Genomic DNA, 20,669 nt, shown 5'->3' with positions numbered 1-20,669 from the left:
GGTGACCTGATCTAGTAGGCAGCATCCCTGTCCATGGCAGGGGGATTGGAACTAGATGATCTTTAAGGTCCCTTCCATCCCAAACCATTCTGTTGTTCTATGGATCCAACACTCAGCCACACCCCGAGGGGTCAGCACCTGCCTGTGTCATCACCCTGCATGCCACCCTCTCTGCAAGGGCCCCAGGAGTGGCTGTGCCATGGCAGCCAGTCTGAACTCCAAGAAAGGTTCCATCTTAGGTCATGCAAGGCACTGACTTGTCCAAAATATTGTAGCCAGTGGATGCCCAAGGCAAGATGGCATTTACAAAAGCCTGCCTTTCCCAACCTCTTTTCCTGAGGGTCTGGGCACAGACCTCTCTTTGTGTCTCTGGAAGCACAAAGTGGCTGCGGCAGGGACTGGGACAGCACTGACAGGGCACAAGGCTACCAGGTCACCCCATTGTAGCATGTTCACAGGTGCCCCAGAACAGAGTCTGGGGTTGCAGCCAGTGTGAGAGACAGCAGGAGAGACATGCTGGAATCCAGCAGGAACTCATGCCAGTGGGCTGCTTCAAGTGGCTAATCACCTCCTCTGCTAAAGCCCTTATTTCTCATTGAACATGTATGGCTACAGCTTCTGCCTGTTGCTCCTGGTTCTTCTCTCCCTGCTAGATTCAAGAGCTCTCCAGTCACAGTGATTGTTTCCCACAAAGGTGCCTCCATACAGCCATCAAATACCTCTTTATTTCATTTCTGGTGACTCCCTCTTGCAGGGTGCCTGGCTGAGCACCAGGCTTGCTGCGTGGCTGCCTGCTGCAGGGTCCTCACAGCCAGAATGTTGGTATCCAGCCAGAGGGAACCTGTTACAGGGCACTGCAATGGGGCAGGAACCACACCTGTTCTCTGCATTTTCCATGATGAGCCACGATGCCACGCAAATCCACCAGACTGAGATGTCAGTGTGACCACCACACATGTGCAATGTTGTGCTCGTGTGCTCCCGTGCACCCCAGCGCTGTGGGTGTGCTCTGCCTGCCAGTGTCCACAGCCCCAGTGCCTGGCTGCAACCTTGCATGAGTGCGTGTGTGCTCAGGGTGAGCAGCCCTGCTGCCGAGCTGCTCACTCATCCCAGGTTTGGTAACCACCCGGATAATTATTTGTACAAACTGTAAGCTGGCTCCCAAGTCCTCCCCTCCATGACTGGCAGGTACAGAAAACACACATGCTGGCAGGAAGCCAGCTCAAGCATGCCAAGTCTGTGAATGGCACTGGGCACACTGGCTCCCTGGGGCTCTAAACCCAGCATGCCAGCACAGCGCGGCTTGGCTCTGGCCATGAGCACACGCACACGCAGGCAGGGCTGCCGGTGTGCCAGCGCAGCGCGCACGTGCAGCCGTACAGCTGCGTGTGTGCATCGGTGTTTGCATGACGGGCACAGCTGGCACACAGCACGCGCGGCTCCGCAGGTGCACACGGCGTGTCCCCAGGGGTGCGCTCACCCCACGGCACCCCGTGAGCACACGCGTGCTGTGTGCCAGCAGGACACACGTGCCGAGAGGGCCTGGCACGCTGCAGCCCCCAGCCACTGCCAATGCCACCCAGCGGGGTGGTTCTCCACTCACAGGGCTGCAGGGTGTTCCCCAATACCTGCTTTTGGAGCTCCTCTGTGCCCTTCCCTCGGATGCTGCCACCTGGCCAGGATATTTCTTTGGGGGAGAAGAGCAGCCAGCAGGCACCTTGGCACAGCAACAGCCATGGCCATAAGAAGCATCCTTGCAGCAGTTTCTGGGCCCTGTGCTGGCCTAGATGTCTCCATCCCACCCCTCCAGATGCATCCACACTGGGGACATAATGGGGCAGACACCTTGGGGTGTGACACAGCTCTCTGCAAGGGGCTGCAGAGGGAAGCACAGAGCATCAGTGAAATGAGCTGGGATGCATGAGAACATTCGCAGGGACATTTGCAGAGCAGTGAGGTAGGGCGCAGGCGTTGGGCCATAGGAAGCCTGGCAGTGTGGCGCACGGAAGGGGGTGGGATGTGCAGGGAATGGTGGCATGGTGATGGGGACAATGCACAGGAAATTAGAGCGAGCAGCAGCCAGACACGCTGCGGGGGGAAGGGAGATGCTGCGCTCCACTGAGGGCTGCTGCATGAAGGCAGGGGAAAGCTCTTCTGCTGAGCTGGGGCCAGCATGAGTACCAGACACCTCTTTGCACATCTGGGACCTCCCTTTCCCTTCCCCAGCACTAATATGTCCCAGTTTCCCCTGGCCCTTGCTCCTGGGGCCCCATCCATGCCGACCCAGCTCCCAGGGAATGGGAACCCTTTTAAAGCTAGCAGCCCTGATACTTGGTGACCCTCTGCCTGGTGGCTCACCTGCCACCCCAGGCTCTCCCTGGGGATAAGGCAGCAGGAAGGTGGGGAGCAGTCTGCCCCTTGCTTGCATTGCAGTGGGCAGAGGGGTAGCACAGGGCTGTTACTCTGCCAAGCAGAGTAAGCCTGTGTGGTGGCAGTGCCAGATGACCCTCGTGGCTTTGGGAGCAGGATGAGAATCCACCCAGGATCAGGGACAGGAATCCACCCAGGATCAGCTGGATTCATAGAGCACTCATCCAGCAAATGTCCTCCAGCAATTTTCAGATGGTGCAATACAAACAGAGTGCAGGTGAGCACAGGAATGCTGACTGAAGGCACTAACCTCCAGAATACTTCACTGGAGCCATTGTTCCCCTTTCTAGAGCATTATGAGGGCCAGACACCTGCACACAGCCTGGTGGATGCACAGCACGCCCTCACACACTGCCAGCACACTCGCAAGCACCTATATGCACACACACAACAGTCTGTTTGCAGCCACCCATCTGCTTGTGTGAACACTCAGTGTGCCACCCAAATGTGCGTGCAGACCATGCACACACACACCCGCACTCACACGTGCATGCAGCAAGGTGCAAGCATCCCCTCATATACCCCTGCTGCTTTCTGACACAAGGAGAGGGCACATGCTGCCACCACAACACGCTGTGGATCCCTCAGCTGCCGAGCCAATCCTGGCTCTTGCCTGGCACTGCTTTTTTCTCTGGAGGGGCTGTGCTGGGACATCCCTGCTCCGAGGGTCTAATTTCTACTGTAAATGTATTCATGGATAATTTATCCCCAGTTGTTCCTGTGCTAATGTTGTCTTTTAGCTGAAATAGCTTTCCTCCTCCCTGGCGTTTACCCTGCTGATGTATTTATAGTGAGCACTCCGTTTCCCCACAGCCTGCGCTGTGCTGGGCACGAGTCACTGTCCTCCCTTCACGGGTCTCCTGGGCTCTGCCTCCTTGGCAGCCCCATGATACCTCTGATCCTCTTCCAGGCTGATTCCATCACAGGCAGGTCCCTTGGGGCCCAGGCAGGCAAGAAAGCAAGTGCCCAGTCCTGCCAGAAATGCCTTCCTGGTTCCTGCTAGGATTGCTTTTGCCTCTCCCACATCTGCATGCCCATTGTGTGGTGGCTCACAGTGATGGACTCCCGTGCTCAGATGGCTGCTTGCTTGATCCCTCTTCTCCCTGCTGCCCCCTCCCTGTCATTGTCCGACAGTGTCTGATCTGTCTTGCCCACAGACCTCCTCTCTCTCTGGTCCTGCACCCTAGACCATCACACTGCTCCCGTGTCCCCTGGACACCTCTCAGCGTGGGGATCTCTTTGTGGTGCGGCTGGCAATGATCTGACGACTGTCACTCATCGCAGCGGCTCCCTGTGAGCTTTTGCCTCCCAGCACCCTTCCCCAGTCCCCTCCTCTGCCAGCAGGAGTCCCTCTTAGGTGCTCGCTGGGCATGGCAAACCCTGCGAAGGCATTACCATCACAGAAGTCAGGTTAACCCCCAAGTTTGTTTAATCTAGTCTCCCAGTCCTCTTCCTCACAGGTTTCCTGCGTCCTTGGCAGCAGCACGGTGTGAATGCTGGATCCCAGGCACTGCTCACCCGGGGGGTCTCCGGGGTGGCCAGCCCCTGCCCTGGGACCCTCAGCCCTGCAGCTCTCTCACAGCCTAGCCCCTGTCTTTGCACAGCCTCCCTGGACCTCGCGCGGTCCCCAGCCTGTCACCGTGCACAGTGCCCCCGGGTCCCCGCTTGGACTCTTCCTGTCGCCGGGACATCATTAGAAATGTTAATTATTTATTATCACTAAAAGCCCTTTTTGCTGCATTGCTGTTCTCTGCCTATCTCTCTGCCCCGTGCTGCCTGTAACCGGATCCGCCTGAGCTTGCCTCCTGCCTCGCAGTCCCTGTCCCTGCTTTCCCTCCTACCTGCTGGGACACAGGGTGGGGGAGTGAGAGCCTTCCACCACCCCCTGCAGGACGTGCCCAATGGGACGAGCTGGACTTGTACCCCTGGGATCCCAGAGCCATGTCTGGTATGGAGATGCACAAGTAGCAGTGCCCAGCCTGGGGAGCGCACTGTCCCATGCTAGGACAGGGGACAGGAAGACAGAGGAAGGACCTGGCTAGTGCTGTGATGGAGTGAGGAACCATTAGCTCCTCTCAGCCAAGGACAATGATGTTCCTCCCCAGAAGCACTGGGATGGGACACCCTGGCCAAGGGATATCAGCAGAGTGGAGGCATCAGATTGTGCTGCAGCCCTCCCAGGCAGGATCCCTGGCTGGGAAAGAGCAAACAGACTGAGGGGGAACCTGGGATCCTGTTTGCAGCCAGCTGGGGTTGGCAGGACACACTTGGGGTGGCCAGCTGTTTCAGAGAAGCCATGCAGCTGCAAGGAGGCAGGGGAATGCCCAGCCTGCACAGCTCAGCCTCCTCTGCCGGGGCTCCTGAAAGATTTATCAGCTCCAAGTGGATCCCATTGATGAATCAATTAAAGCGTATCAAAAGCAGTGGAGTTCCTTCCCATGGGGCAGGGCTGGCACTGGATGCAGCCGCTCTGCCACAGCCAGCGCTGGGTGAGATTGGGAGCTGCTTCAGGTTGCAACATCCCTGAGCACTGCTGGGCAGAAATCACCTCCTGGCAGTATCTGTGCCTACTAGAGCCAACCACGTCACCCCGGTACCTTCTAGGGACTGTGGCAGAATGGGCTGTGACAGTGCCAGTGGGAGCCAACTCGAGTCAACATAAAACCTAAATCCCTCACAAGAGGCCTCTCCTTCGTATTCCCCCCACCTCCAAAAGGAGCCAGGCTACCCAGGTTAGCAAGCTCCCCAGCCCTGGTGCTGTCACCCCCTGCTGCTGCACAGTCCTGCTCAGTGCTGGAGAGCAAGGCAGCAGCGGGAAGACTACAGCGATAGCTGCGGGAGAGACGCAGGGGGATGGGTCCCACGGGAGTGCAGGGAGGAGCACCCAGGCCGCTCCTGGAGCAGTATTGATTCCTGCAGCACAAGCACTGCCTCCTGTGCCTATTCATTGTCCATGTGCAGCAGAACAAGGAGCAAGAGGACCTGGCTCCCCCCTCCACAGCCAGCCCACACTCCTAGGGGCCGTACCACTTCCCTGCCCGCCAGCCGCCGGCAGCACCAGTGTCTGCCCGCACACCGCCTGCTTCCCTGCATTATACAGCACTGTCACGAGCTGCTGAGTCCCCAGGTGTTTTGTGCAATAATGCAAAGCAGATCTAATCCCCCCCCAGCCCCAAGCTCTCTGCAGTCCCCTCCCCACAGGCTGAGTGTGTTCCCTGGCCAGGCATGGGAGATAGACCCAGGACTGTGGGTGCTCTGCCTGCCCCAGGAGCTGACAGGCAATTCCCCTGCACACCCCTTGCTGTTCCCCAGAGCTTTTCTCTGCCAAAAGCACTCTGTAAGCATTTGCTCTGCAGCAATAAATCAGAGGGATGCTCACACAAGCATGGGCCAGCCCTGTGCTCCCTGGGACCAGGGTGCAGCAAAGTGCTTGAGGCAATGCTCAGCCCCAGAATGTGGTTCACTCGTTTCCTGTTTGCCTACAGCTTGGTAGGGTTCCAGGTGGCAGTTTTCTGAACTCCTTGTGTTGTCTGGGTCCTTTAGGACTAGATCAGAGCAACCAGGGACCCTTCTGCACCCATGTGTGGTCCCAGAGGGTCCCCAGGACTGGCTGGGATCTGACATGGATGCAACAGCTTTGGTTGTGGACAAGGTGGTTCCCTGTCCCTGGACCATGCCTGGTTGTCCACGTTCCTCCTGCTCTAACCCTGGCAAGGAGCCAGGGAGGAGCAGCCAAAATCCCTGCCCCCTCTGACACCCCCATGAGCATGTTGAGTCAGCAAGTTCTCAGCTCCCTGAGAGCCCCAGGAGTCACAGGAATTGACAGGCTCTCTAGGGGCTGGGAAGAGCCTCCAGGGCTCACAGAGAAAAGGCTGGTCAGGGAGAGCTGAGGTTGCCCCATGCTGTCCTTCCCATTCCATCGGCCAGGGCTCAAGCCAGTCGATGCTGTGCAAGCAGGAGCTGTATGCACAGCTCACTTGAGATCAGTCCCAGATCTGGGGCTGCCAACAGCTTCTTTCTCTCCTGCTCTGCTCCTTTCAGCCTGTGCCTCCCCATGGCCCCAGCTGATGCAGCTGCAGATAAACAGACAAGGAGAGCCAGGCAGCAACTCCCGGCTTGCTCTGCTGTCCCCTGGGAGGCACAGACATGGCAGCTTTAGATCGAGACTCTTCAGAAGCAAGAACAATCCCAGCTATCAGCAGAGAGCGGCTGGCTGGTTTCCTGCATTCACTCCGCTGGGTACATGACTTGGGCAGTGGGTTTTCGGACTGAGCTACTGGGACCACTGATGCAGAGCCATGGGATACTGCAGCTCCCACCAGCACTGGGCTGAGTTCCTGGGGTATGGCCGAGCAGGCAGCAACAGGTGACCCCCTGTCCCAGAATTGGGAGCAGTGGGAGCCCAGTGCCACCCTGCTCTATGCAGAACTAGAGTCAGCCTTTAGGGTGTAGTATCTCCATGCCTGGGAAGACTTCCAGGACACCTCAGACCACTCTAGCCCAGGAGAAGCTGAGCCATGGTCAAGCCAAACTCTACAGTACTATTCTGGGGTAGCTCAGGGACCAGTTCAGGTGGGATGCCCTGACCCATCTGCCCTTTCCTGGGGAGCATTGGGGTGTTAGCAGCGCAATGGGTCTCTGTCTCCATGGGTGGCAATCTGGAGGGTGTCCTTTGAGGGAAGCAGGAGCACAGACACAGTGGCTGAGGCTGGAGAGCACATGAGATTATTTTTCTAGTGGACAAAAAGAAGGGGGTCCTTCTGTAGCCCACACCTTGCAGTGCTTGGACTGTTTTACTGCTGCCATGGAAACTGCTGTGGAGCATCATTCTGTTGCACTGGCCAGGGTGACCAGGCCATGGCAGTTCCCAGACTTCCTCGTGCTCTCACACCAGAGTGGCAGAGGCTGGATGCTGCCTGCCAGTCACCATCCTAGGGTCACCCTGGGGCTGTGATAGGATGGGGGCATCCCTGAGTAGGGCACCAAAGGAACAGAAGGGATGAAGAAACCAGGTAAGTGCTGGCAGATGCTGTCTGGTGCCATTCCCAGACAAACCCAGCTCCCACGCGGCCAGGGGCTCCACGCTGCTTGGCCTCCCGCAAACATAAATCATTTTCTAATTTATAACATGAATAATTGATTTTGCCTCCGTAGCTGGCGATAAATCTCCTGTGCGCACATGCATAAGAAAATAATAATAATGAAAGCGATCGGGATCTGCTGCCATCGATTACCTGTGAGAGGGAACAGGGTCCCCTGTGTGCCACATGAGGCAGGGATAGGGGCCGCCCCCCAGGGGATGCTGCGTGGCCCCGCCTGATGTGAGCTTTCCTTGTCCTGCGCAGGGGCACCTGCCTGAGGTGGGATGACTGTACCTATCCTAGTCTGAGCCGCTGGGGCTGTACTGGGACCCACACCGGGCAGTCAGGAAAGTCCGAGTACTTCAGAGTACCTCAGCCATCAGCCGTCCCAGCCTTATAACTGCACCTAAGGAGGGATAAGGTGCTTGGCACAGCCCCACCCACGGATGCGTGGGCGATGCCTCAGTGGCACCTTGCCAGGGTGGCCCGTGACCGGTCCCCTGTCCCTCGGCAGCTTCACAGCCTAGGGGGAGCTGCAGAAGCCGCCCTGGCTCCCGCCGCCCAGCCCCGGCACGGGCCGGCGGCGTGCACGCCATGGGACACTCCTCTCCCCGGGTCACCTCTTCTCCGGTACCCGCACCATGAAGCTGGCTGGGAGACAGCCGGTTGGAAATCGCACCGGAGAGCTTCGGCTCGGTAGGAAGGAGGTCCTGGAGCGGGGAGTGGGCAGGGACCCGCTGCCCATCAGCCGAACTAACCAGGGCGGCCGCACCGGCTTCCCAAAGCCTCCGCAGGGCGGTGTCCCCATGTCTGCCCGCCCGGTCACAGCGAGCAGCACGGCAGCCTCAGGGGGGCCACCCTCAGTCCACCACCATCCCAGCCACGGAGAGCCTCCTTCCTGCGGCTGCCGGCCGGTGCCGGGGAAGGACGGCCCGCCGTGGCCGCCCGTGGGGCTCCGCGGAGCACGGGGCGCGGCGGCGGCGGCCCGGCGGCCCCGGCCGCGGGGGAGGAGCGGCGGCCGGGGCACGGGGCGGGGCGGGGCGGGCGCCGGGGCCGCGCTCCAGGTCCCGCACTACAGGTCCCGGCGCTCCCCACGGCGGGGCGGGCTCGGCGCGGCGGAAGCGGCGGCGCGGAGCGGAGCGACGGGGGACCCGGCGCGGCCACTGGTAACGGCGGCGGCCTGGCGGGCGGCACGGCCCGGCCGGGCACGGCGGGGCGCTCGGTACCGGGACACAGCGGCCCGGGGTGCGCACCCTGCCCGGTCCCGGCGCTGCCCCGCTCTCCCTCACCCTGGTGTCCTAGCCCTGATCCTTTATCCCCTGTCCCAGCCCTGATCCTTATCCCCTGTCCCAGCCCTGTCCCCCAGCCCTGCTCCCCTCGCCCTGTCTAAGCCCTGATCCCCACCTGAAGTCCGGCCTCCCCAGTCCGCTGGCAGGCAAGCCCCGGGATACCCGGACAAGGGCACGTTGCAGACCCCATAACTCTCCCCACCGTACAGAGTCACAGGGCGATGTGTCAGCCCTTGAGTGCAGGGGAGCGACACAGATTCCTGGGTGCTCGGTATGCCAGTCTGCCGTGCCTTGTAAAACAGGTGTCTGGTGCTCACACGTGCTGAGCACTGTTTCTCATGGCTGCCTGCAGCCCCCTGGCATCCTCATGTATCCTTCCCACCACCTGCGAGGTTCTGTGTGCTGCCTGCTGTGGGGCTGTCACAGCTTGAGAGTGGCCCATGGCACGATGCTGGTGACCAGATATGCCTCTTGCACATTTTGGGGTGGTCATCCCAGTCACTTGCTTTCTGGTGTAAGTGCACTGTAGGGCTCTGAGCCTTGCCTTTCAGGCTGTTCTTGCTCCCTGAGTAGCTACTTTGGGTTATTTTAACTTCATTTTCCCAGGCTGGGTCTTGCTTTGTTTCCTGCTTACATTTCCTGGATCCTTTCAATGGTGTCTTTCTGGATGGTGTTTACAACAGCTCACTGCTCAGTATCATCTAATGACAATTCAATATTCAAGTAGAAGTTTGAGAGATGCTGTAAAACGAGACCCTGAAGTTCAGCTAAGTTGGCTCTTGCTTGCCTCATCAAAAAGCTTTGCCCAGTGATTCTTCTGAAATAACTTCTCTGGGCAAGCGAGGGTCCATCATTCATTGTACAGGAATGCAGGTTCCCTTAACTGCCAGTTTTGTTCTGTACTGGGGAGAGGAACAGGGTTTATCCTGTTCTCAGCTCTGGTTGTGTTGTCCTTGCAGAGAAAATCAGTGCCTTGTTTGCTCTAGCCATCACTAGGGCCCTGGTTTCTCCTTGGCACTGTGTGTCAGCAGGTTAATAGGTTCATCTCTGCACTGGCCAGGCTGGCCAGGTGACTGTGTCTGTGTGGACATGCTGTTTTTGCTTTTGCTGCAGCTGTTTTTGCAAGGCCTCTGCCTCATTTGCATTTTTCTGTTTAAAAACAGTGATTTTTCCCTTTTGAGTCATCTTTATTTTTGAGACATCATTAATTTTCTCTCCCTCCTTGTTTATTAATAGATCTTTTCACTTTTGTGCTGATGCTGCCTGGTTATATTTGTAAAGTCCTTTGTATTCCCCTTAGCATTCTGGCTGTTAACTCCTTCTGCTGGTTTGTTGTCCCTTCCCTGTCCCGTGCCCCCCTGCAGCTGTGAGGGGACACTATTGACTTTCAAATCATCTTCCTGTCTGGAATGTTCCCCTTCTCTTGTTCCAGGTATCTTCTAAGAGCATCTATTCCAGGTGTCTCCTAAGAGTATTGCAAGTGAAAGGCACGATTGAAATCTCTCTCGGTGCCTTTGATGCTTTTGCCACCTTTTTTTTGCTGTGGCTGCTGGAGAGCTCTTTCTCCTGGCAGCAGGGGACAGGAGGTCTTAAAGCCTGCGGGGCTGCAGGCAGGAGTTGGATGGAATGCAGCTCTTTGCTCCTTGAATGCTTTGCTTTGCCTTGTACCAGTGGCTGTGTTCATGCCTTTGCTCTGTCTCCACCAGGTATCCAGGTCCTTTCCTGGCCCCGTTGCCCACTGTTGAGCCAGGTGGCCTGGGCTGGAGCTCTGCTGAGAGCAGGAGAGGTGCAAGGTAGCCAAAACCTCTGACAGTCCTTGTCCGGGCTGCCAGGGGCTGGTGTTAAGCAGTTGGTAAGTGTGCCATGGCACGTGCCTGGCATGGGATGAGTCCTGCAAGTGGCAGGTTCCCCAGTGGAGCTGTTTAGAATCTCCTTGTACCTGCCTTTTTATTATTCTTGTTATTGTAGTTATTTTTTTCCCCTTCAAAGAGCCCAATCTGCTGCAGGCTGTAAAGAGTGACATTGTGGTGTGCGAGCTGCATGCCAAGGCTGTGTGAGGTCCCCCAAGGCTCCTGGTCCCCCAGTATTGCCATCCCTGTTCACTGTCAAGGCTTTAAGGTTATCTACTCTATTGATGGGAATATGGATTGAATGGAATTAGAAACCTCGAAGGCTAAAAATACAGTTCCCTGCCAGGAAATGCGGCAGCCTGCTGAGAGGGTGCTGTGTGGCACTGAAACTTCTCCAGGAACTGGCATGTTCCACGTGAGCACCACAGCCCAGCATCCGTGCCTGTTCCCTAGTTCCCTGAGCAGAACTGTGGCTGGCTTGCTCTTGTTTGTGGGGTCCTTCCCTCGACAGGACAGGGGGAGAAATCAGGGAGAAAACGCTGCCCATGTGTGCTGCAGATGTTCACTAGAGGACAGGCTGGCACCTGACCGGGCAGCTCGCTGAGACCTCGCAAACACATACCATGAGCACAAGCTCCCCATGAGCAGGGTATTCCTGGGAACAGTGTGAGAGGAGCCTGTGACTTCAGGGAGCTCTGGCTGCCTCCTGGCTGATGATCCAGCATCCTCCTGGCCTTGCTGGGCTGTGTTGTGCTGGGCTGGTGGGCTTTACGTGGCAGACAGCTGGGCAGCACTCCCATCACCACTTTTACCATGGTGCCATGGCCTTTTCCTGTTTGGTGCCAGAGTGCTGAGTTGTTTTGCTAGGCAGGACCATAAAACAAGACAGCATCTGGAGCAGCATAGGCCTTTTTGGGGATGCACTGCTCATTGCTGCCTGTCTTTGTGGAGAAGGCTTGGTCCCAAACTCTGGAAGTGGTAGGGTTGCCCTGCCTAGTGTAGTGTGAATGAGACCCAAAGCTAGGGCCATTGCTCTGCCTCCCAGAGCATGAAATTAGTGGGTGCTGACCCGTGGCTGTAGGACTGATGAAGTGTTTGATAGGCTGGGGGCAGGAGCTGTGCAGCCCTGTGGGGAAAAAACAAAGTGCTGTGACATCCCTGCCAGTGTGGGTCATCGGCCACCTTGCCATGCTTCTTCCCAGGCTGCAGGAAGCAGCTCTTCCCCAGCAGTGTGTGGCAGGCAGAGGCAAAGCTGTGCAGGGAGAGGATGCTCCCAGCACCAGCCGTCTGGCTAATGCTGCACCATCTGCTTTGGAGGGTGAGGCAAGGTGAATGGCAAGTTTTTGAGGAGCCCATAAATCCTACGTGCAAAGGCTCTTGGAGGTGACACGGGATCTGCATGGAGCAATGCTGCTTCTGGTTGCTCCCCGTGCTGGAAATTGTCAGGAAGGAGAGCCTGGGGAGATCACTGACACCCACAAGACATTCAGCAATGAGCCATGGCCTAGGACTCTTGGGCTTGGCTGGGAAAAGTCCTTCAGCAGAACATGCTTCGGTGCAGTTGGAAGCTGTTTGTGGTTGGAAGTGGTGGTGCCAGGGGGACTTCCAGTGCCCCCTCCCCTCTGGCACTCAGCGAGAAAATGTATAATGCCTCAGTGTTGAAAAATGACTAATCCAGTCCTTGGAAGGTTTGTAGGATACATTCCTTTCTTGCGGTCGATAAAGATAAAGGGGATCGTTCTGCCAGCAAAATTAGTGTATCAAAAGTGGGGGGGGAAATGACAAGAGCTACAGAGACAGAAAAATGGTTGAGGCAGCCCTGGGATGGTGCTCAGCATCACCACGGCGCCCGTGCCTGCACCTCATGTTCCTGCCCACCTCTGCAGCATGAGGTGCAGGCACAGGCACCGTGGTCATGCTAGGGGTACTGCCCTGCTGGGCTCTTCCAGTGGTTTCCAGAGAGCCATGAGAGACTCATCCATCATGCCAAGGCAACTGGCTATCCATCCATCAGGAAGAGGGGATGATGCCATGTGGCATGGGCAGCCCCAGCCACTTTCCAGCCAGTGGTTGGCATCCCCTCGCCTTCCCGGCACCACTGCTGGCTGTTGGTGAGGGGCCATGGAGAGCGTTCGCGCCTCGGTCAGGAGCTGTGTGGAGGGGAGGCTAATGTACCGGAGGTGCCTCGGAAATGAGAGCCTTGGATGGGTTCCTGGGCCTATTGATCTGCCGGCAGTTTATGCATCCTGACATACATAATCTCGGTTGGCGCTGATGGTCCAGATTAATGGGCCCAGGGGCTGTCCATCCGTCACTTCACATTAATTACTGAAGAGGTGTTTTTCCAGTGATTTACCTGACAGTGGCCTGTGATGAATCCCCCTAAATGGAATGGGCAGTGATTAATCATGGAGCCCCAGCCCAGCCCCACTCTGCCTTCCCCTCAACCACAGTGCAGCCCCCCGCACCATCCGTCTCCATAAACCCTGTCTGATGCATATTTATAGGGGCAGGGGGGCCTGGCTGCTTGTGGCGTGCCTACTTCTGCCAAAGATGATGAAAAATAAATCTCTGTCGGGATGGGGCAGCAGGTGAGCAGGGCTGCATCATACCATGGTCCTGTGCCAGGGTATCCCTGCACTGGGGTTTGCTTTCTGTTCTTCTGTGGCTGCCTCAGGCTTCTCTGTGGTTTTTGATGGCTGAGTAGTGCACGGTCTCAGTGTTCTGCTTCAGCTGCAGATGTTGTTCCCTTGGGCCTGAGGGTCCCAGGTGGCAGCTGCTAGAGCGAGGCAGGTGCCCCAGTGATTCTGTCAGGATTTCCCTGCTTCCCCCAAGCCGGATGTCCCCCACCAAAGGGCTGTGGTGGGCTTTGTAGGGCTGTGGGGTGCTCCGGGCCCCAAACCCGATCTGCAGATACGCTGCTCTGGGGCCGTGCTGGGGCTCCACAATCTGTCACTGTGTGCCAGTTGCTGAGGGAGCCGGGCTGGGTGCTGGCACCCCGACTCAGTGACCTGGGCAGCGGCTGCCCACTGTGCGCTCAGCTGTGGGGCTGTTGGGCTGCGGGCGGGACAGTGACGCTGTTCTCTCCTTGGCAGGCACCGGTGGCACCATGCAGCAGGAGGCGGAGGGCGGCCGGGTGCGCCGCAGGAAGCCCGACATGGCCCTCTACGTGCCCAAAGCGCGGCGGGAGAGAGAGGCACAAGCGGCAGGCGACACACGGGCTGGGCACCGCCGGGAGCCTGAGGACCACTGCCGGGAGCCTGAGAACCACCGCCTGGTGCAGGACTCTGGCTGGGCCAGTGGCGAGGGGCAGCGGCGAAGCCCCCGTGCCAGAACACAGGCAGGCAGAGCGGCAAGGAGGGAGAACAAGGTGGATGCCGGCCCAAAGGAGCTGCGGACAGCCTCTGCCAGGCACAGCCATAGGACGAGAGGCAGCTGCTGTACTGCACTGGAAAGCCTGGAGGCGTCACCCAGCATGTGTGAGCCATGCCCAGATCCAGCTGTTGCTCAGCCCTGGGACAGACAGGACAAAGCATCTCATGAAGAACCTGGAGAGCTCAGCCATGACCACAGGATAAGGACTGAGCCTGACCCTCCATCCCCACAGAATGCCCAGGTCTGGGCTGTGAAGGCTACCCCTGAGCCTGAGGATGACCCAACTAGTCCAACACCCACTGCTAGCCCAACAATGGTTTGTCAGACAGGCCTGAGTGGCATGTTGGAGCACTTGGGGGACAGCACTCTAGATCCATCTGGGTGCCTCTCTCAAAGCTTGGGAGAGGCTGTCCTGCAGTCAGCAGGGGTGGGCAACCATGGAAGGGTGCCCCAGTTGGAGGGGGAAACAGTGGGTCTAAAAGCCTGGGAGGAGGAGCAGGAGGAGGAGAGGTCTCTTCTGGCAGAACAGAGCAAGGGTTGTGCCACTGGAGTGCCAGAGGAAGAGGAGACATGGGGAGGCAGAGCTGAGCTTCCTGGGGAGAGCACCTTGTGTGCACCAGGAGCCAGCTGCGAACCTGCGGTCCTGAGGGGCAGCATGGGCGATGTTCCAGTGCTCCCAGGGGGGAGCACTCCACAGCAGGGCACGGGCAGCCCATCCCAGCTCCCGCCTGTCATGGAGGAGAATGCTGCTGGTGCTGGGGATCCCAGTGGGGAGGGTGACCTGGTGCCTGCTGTAGTGGAAGCAGGCAGCACTTCTGCCTGCACAGATAGCAGTGCTGGATCTGAGAGCAGCCCGTGGCAGGGAGCACCTCTGGAAAGCTGTGAGCCCCCAGTGCCCCTCGAGCAGCTGTGCCATGGCATGGAGGGGATCTTACCTGCGTCCTGGGCCAAGGAGCTGGCAAGGCCAGATGAGGATGTGGGCTCGCTGCAGAAGCACCAGGAGGCTGAGAAGGAAGAGAGAGGTGTCCACAGCAGCTCCCCTAAGGAAGGACAGACCAGTGCCAGTGCTGAAACCCTGAGCCTGACCAGCCCAGGTACTGAGGAGAGCTGGGATGTGCTGTTCAATGATGATGGGGACTGCCTGGACCCGCGCCTGCTGGAGGAGGTACTTCCTGCAAGCCAGTTTTTGTGGGGATTGGCAGGGATGTGGGGGATGTCTGTTCCTGTGTTCTCTGGGATGAGTGCATGGGATGGGTGGGCTGCACCCAGGGCATGGTCAGCCTAGCTGGCTGTGCTTCCTGCTCTTAGAGCCAGCCTTGTGCTCTGTGCTGCCGAAACACTGGGATCTCAATCTTCCCCATCTGTCCCACCCCATCCTGCGTTGCTGGGGAAGGCTGGGGTGATCGTCCTTCTGTAGTACATAAAGTGTGCCCAGTAAAACCTGCTGAAGTGATGTAAACTGCAACTGCACCCTCATGAAACCAGGGCTGGTGGTAAAGAAATGGGCTGAGATGTATGGGATCCCATTGAAACAGCAACAGGATGTTTCCTCGAAATTATGGCTTCTTAATCAGCTGTGGCTCATTGCCACTCCCTCCTGCACACATGCTGCTGAATTTACTACAGTTGGCTGCTTAGTGCCAGGACCCACACAGTTTTGCTGCCATCCACGAGGAAAGCTTGGCTCCTGCAGCAAGGCCGGATATCCCTTATTGCATTTTAAATCAGTAGTGTCAAACTGGTAATTTTCCAAATGACATTAATGTACCTGAGGAAACAACATTTATATTGTTACATCCAGCATCTGCCTACCCCTGGCTTGGAAGCAGGGTGTGAAGTGATGGGTGGTACCTTGATAACAGCATCTGTGAGGGGATCAGATTAACTCAGGAGCACTCTTACTGAGGGGCACAGATCCCACCTTGTTTGCAAGGCCTTGCTTGGGCTGATGTGTCCTCTTGGAGCCTGGCATGGTGCTGAGACGGTGGGACACAGAGGGCTCACATTTGGGGAGATGTGGAAGGGCGTTGGGTATTGCCATCCTTGCATGGCTGTGCTCCCCTGAGCCACTGTCCCTCACCCTCCAGACTGGACACTGTGGTGAGTGCTGGTGTGAGGAGGACAGCACTGCTGCTCTGAGGCAGCTGGTGCAGGTGGCATTGGCTTTCTGTGGGCTGATGCCACGGGCATGGCTTCGCCCTTGCGGGAGGAAGGTCAGGGAGGATCCCTGTTATGCTGTGGCCATAGGATACTGTGGGCAAGGTTGTGCTGTGCAGTACAGGTTCTCACTCCAAGGAGTATCTGTATTGGCTCCCCTATGCACAAGCTCTGAGACAAGTTTGAGCTTTCCAGGGAGCTTCCCAAAATGGGTGAAAAAGAACCTGAAATAGGGATTTATCAAAAATTGCCATCTTTGTCCCCTGCAGATTCATACATGGTGCCTCGTGCTTCCTGAGCCCTCTGAGCTCCCAGCAGGTGGATGTAGCTGCTTGGGGAGGGCGCAGGCTCTTGGGAAGAGGGAGCTGTTGTTAATTAACATAAAGAACAAGAAAATTAGTAACGTTTTCCTCAAAACCGAATTCTTATGCAATGCAGATAGCTGGCAGAGAGCAAGATTTATGACGTTCTGTGTGGAGGAGAGATTTCTGATAGAGAATGGCTCTTTAATCTAGCAGGAAAAAAACACCATAGTGAGCACTATTGGCTGGAAGCTGAAACCAGACAAATTCAGAGTAGAAATCAGTTTGAACACAGAGTAATTAAGCACTGCGACCGTTTCCTTGCAGGCTCTGTGGACTCTCCATCAGGCGGTGTGGCATGGCAGGGGCTGTGATGCGTGCGTACGTGCCCAGGGCTGTGGTGTAAGCCAGCAGCCACAGACCCCCCCTGGCCTGCTCTGGCAGGAGTGTATCTTCAGAGAGCAGTGAGATGTGATGGACAGGCATCATTTCCCCTGTCATGTGTCTGTCCATCCATCAGGCAAACCCTTCCTGGGATGTCAGCCATGGCTGGGGACCTCACCATGGCTCACACTCCCTGCCCTGCCCCATGACTGGGGAGCTGCTGGCACGCTGTGTGCTGGGCTGGCAGTGCTGCAGGACCTGTTGAGCTGTGCCTGCCGTGTGGCCGAGCCCTGCTGCCAGACGGCTCCTGTCCTTCCTGCCCCGCCACACTTGGTGATTTGTGAAGGTCAAGGGCTCCTCCGGCACTCTGTGCTCCTGCTCTCTAATCATCTTCCCGGTGCCTGGCACTACCTGAGTGCTCTGCTCCCTCAAGCAGCACTACAGGGCTTAATCCTGCCTGGGAATGGCTCCCTTGCTTCCCCCGAGCAGGCGCAGGGTGCCTGATGAGTGTGCTGCCCTGCACAGGGGTGATGGCAGGGCAGGAGGCTCTGCTGGCAGTGCTGGCTTGTCCCGTGAGCTCCATAACTCAGCTCTACCCTCCACCAGCATCCAGCCGCTATGGCAGCACCCCCTTACCTGCCGTGAATCCATCTTCCCCATAAAATTGTCGGAATGAGCACTTTTTATCGACTGAGCTGGCTGGGATTTATGGGCTCTAACCTTGCAGTCATGGTGTGCTCTGCTATGATCGCTTAGGGGATCGGGGTGGGAACCTGCCTGAGTTATGTACCCATTTCTTGGCATCATGCCAGCCTCACACTCCAGGGGGAACAGAGGAGCTGTCAGTGGCTTTGGACGGCACCTGGCCTGGTGTCTCAGCTGAAGCAGGACAGTGAATCCCCTTGGCCACTGGCATGGCATGGTTTGGAAAGCAAGGATTCAGCAAGCGATGCAGGGCAGCCCACTGGGCAGAGCATGGTGCAGGGTGACCAGCTGGCACTGGCAATGCTGTGGGACAGAGGGAAATAAGAGCTGGCTGCACCCTTGTGTTGTGGCAGCAGGAGGCTGCTGCCTGTGTTTTGAAATAAAGGCTGAAAAATGCACGAGGTAGAAAAGCTCTACAGCCATCATCTTTTAGGGCTGGAGAAAGTGCTCCGCTGTGAGATACTAAAGGTGCACAAGCCATTTTATCAATAAGAAGATTGAGAAGGGACTTGATTAACATTAGGAAGTGCTGTGATGGGGAGGAGACCAGGGACTGAGGGTTCTTTAATCTGGCGGAGAGGCAGAACAAGAACTGCCAGCTGGAAAGTGAAATCAGAAAAATTCAAATGAGAAATAAAGCATACATTTCGAGGTGCACAGGTGATTAACCAGCAGAACTTGCTCCTCAGTGGAGCACTGTCTTTTTCATCTTGGCATCTGGGGTGCTGATAGGCTGCTCTGGTGCATGTGCTGCAGCCAGGGCGTGCTGCGCCTGGTGCTTCCATGTGGCAGAGAGACATCCATCTTTCCTCCTGGCATTACTATCCTCCTCCTTGTTCTTCCCCTAAGGTATTTCAGGTCATCACATCACTGTGGAAGGAGGAGTGTGCTTGGATATGCATGTGCTGTTTCATCCCTGCCGTTCCTACCATGTCCCTGACCTGGCCAGAGAGCGTGGCAAGTGAAGGGATGCTGGCAATGGGAAAAGCAAGTGCATGGTGTGAGAACCCTGGTTGATAACTCCTAATTCTCAATGCCATTAATCCATCTTCAGTGTTGGGGTGCAGGGGCCTGGACAACTTTCTGGGGAGCGCTTGCCATGGTTTGGGAACTGCTGTGAGGCAGGTGGGCATGGGTTGCTCAGTGCTGTGCCTCTCCTACTGCTGCAGCTCTCAGGGGGTGAGAAGCACCAGGAGAACCAGCAGTCACCCCGATTCAACTACTATGGGGCCGAACCTGCTGCTCCAGACATCAGCGATGATGAGCTGCCCCACGTCATCGAGATCTACGACTTCCCCTCGGATTTCCGCACTGAGGATCTGATGCGTGTCTTCTGCAGCTATCAGTGAGTCTGCCAGCACTCTGTCGCTGGTGCTGGGTTCCCTGCCTGGGCTCTGTTCCAGATGGCTGCCCATCAGGTGTCCATGCCTTGCTGACCTTCCCTCTCTTTGGCAGGAAAAAAGGCTTTGATATTAAATGGGTGGACGATACGCACGCCCTGGGCATCTTCTCCAGCCCCATAACAGGTACTGCTCCTGGTTCAGCTGGGGATGGGCAGAGAGGAGGCATCCCTCTCCCAAAGCCAGATCCTGGGCATGGGGCTGACCCTGCACGTGGACATGCTGCTCTCTTCCTGCAGCACGCGATGCCCTCAGCACCAAGCACCTGATGGTGAAGACGCGCCCACTGTCCCAGGGCACCCGTGCCTCTAAAGCCAAAGCCAGGGCATATGCTGGTGAGTGGTGCTGCCCCGTGCCAGTTTGTGCCATCACGCTTGTGCTGCAACATTATCTTGATAACTGGGGAGGGATGGGGCAGCCAGCATGGCTCCACAGCTGTGCCAGCTGCCCTGTCCCTCCCACAGTGCCCCACTAATGTCCCCCCTCTTCACAGAGTACCTGCAGCCAGCCAAGGAGCGCCCTGAAACATCAGCTGTCCTGGCCAGGCGGCTGGTGATTGGTGCCCTGGGGGTACGGAGCAAGCAGACACCAGCCCAGCGAGATGCCGAGCGGAGGAAGCTGCAAGAAGCTCAAGGTGAGTTTTGGGTGCCTGGAGGGGCTGCAGTATAGGGGGACTTCCTCACGCATGCTCTGTCTCACAGGGTGCTGGGTGAGAGGGGGCTGCAGCAGGGTGGACTCCAGCCACTTCCACAGGGAGGTGGGGTGGTAGATGTGGCATTCAACCTCTTGTCTCTGCAGAGAGGAAGCGCCTGGAGAACAAGCAGCGGGAGGATGCCTGGGAGGGCCGGGACTGAGCCAGGAGGCTGCACTTTCAGCCCATGTCCCTCTCTGCAGGCGGGCAGAGCACTCTGCGTCTCAGAGCTGGGACAGATTCTGCATTGCGTCCAAAAGCTCTGGGCTGCTTCGCTGAAAGGGCTGAGCAGCACGCGGGCTGGTTGGTGCTGTGGGGATGCTGTTGGCTGTCAGGCAGCACTGTCCTCCCTGCCCAGGGCAGAACCCCCAAGGCTGCCAGCCACAGCAGGAGCAACAGCAGGATGCAGGGAGCTCAGCAGAGAGCATGAGAGGCTGTGTGGGGTGGCCCTGGCCACCTGGAAGGGCCTTGTGAGTGAGAGTTTCTGTCCTTTATTTTGCTAATAAATGCCATTTATTTTATTTGCTTGCCTGGGTGGTGGCTCCCCGTTCCCTTCATACCAGGGAGGGTGTGCATGCCTGGGGCAGCCGCGCATGGTCCGCAGCGCTGTGGGGATGTCCACCCCTCCCAGGTGCTGGGTGTCCCCAGCGGGTGTGGGGGATGTGCAGGCAGGAGGGATCGGGCAGGACGGCAGGAATGTGCTGGCAGGAATCCTGTTTACTTCCGCGGAGCAGCTGCAGCCCTGAACAGCAGGGCCCTTGTCAGAGCATGGGCAGGGCCATGTTCCTGGCCCCACATGGGGCTCTGATGTGGCCATGCTGCTAGCCGTGGCAGGCTGGGGGCTTCCTGCCCTGCCCCCGGGCGGAGGCTGGCACCTGGGACCTGCCTTTGGCTCTGCTTTGCATCATCTCTCAGCACCTGAAAAACAGCCCTGTGTGCCCCAGCACTCCTACCTTGTAGCTCTGCAGACTCTGAGGTTTTGGGGCCTTTCATAGGAGGTGAGGA

The 20,669-nt window shown here is 57.5% G+C and overlaps 1 protein-coding gene across 1 annotated transcript; it reads left to right on the top strand.

The window, feature by feature from the left end:
• The first annotated feature begins 9,163 nt into the window (after window positions 1-9,163).
• R3HCC1L (R3H domain and coiled-coil containing 1 like) lies at window positions 9,164-20,185 on the top strand. The gene is made up of 8 exons (XM_068197801.1): window positions 9,164-9,314; window positions 10,507-10,648; window positions 13,746-15,190; window positions 18,743-18,918; window positions 19,029-19,099; window positions 19,213-19,308; window positions 19,467-19,607; window positions 19,772-20,185. The coding sequence occupies exons 3-8, from the start codon at window positions 13,760-13,762 to the stop codon at window positions 19,825-19,827; spliced, it is 1,971 nt and encodes a 656-aa protein (XP_068053902.1). The 5' UTR covers window positions 9,164-9,314; window positions 10,507-10,648; window positions 13,746-13,759; the 3' UTR covers window positions 19,828-20,185.
• The last annotated feature ends 484 nt before the right edge of the window (window positions 20,186-20,669 follow it).

Source organism: Anomalospiza imberbis, chromosome 8 (genome assembly GCF_031753505.1).
Source record: "Anomalospiza imberbis isolate Cuckoo-Finch-1a 21T00152 chromosome 8, ASM3175350v1, whole genome shotgun sequence".
In the NCBI taxonomy this organism is placed as follows: domain Eukaryota; kingdom Metazoa; phylum Chordata; class Aves; order Passeriformes; family Viduidae; genus Anomalospiza; species Anomalospiza imberbis.
Note: the sequence above shows the minus strand (reverse complement) of the source record. Positions and strands in the feature narration are given on the sequence as shown.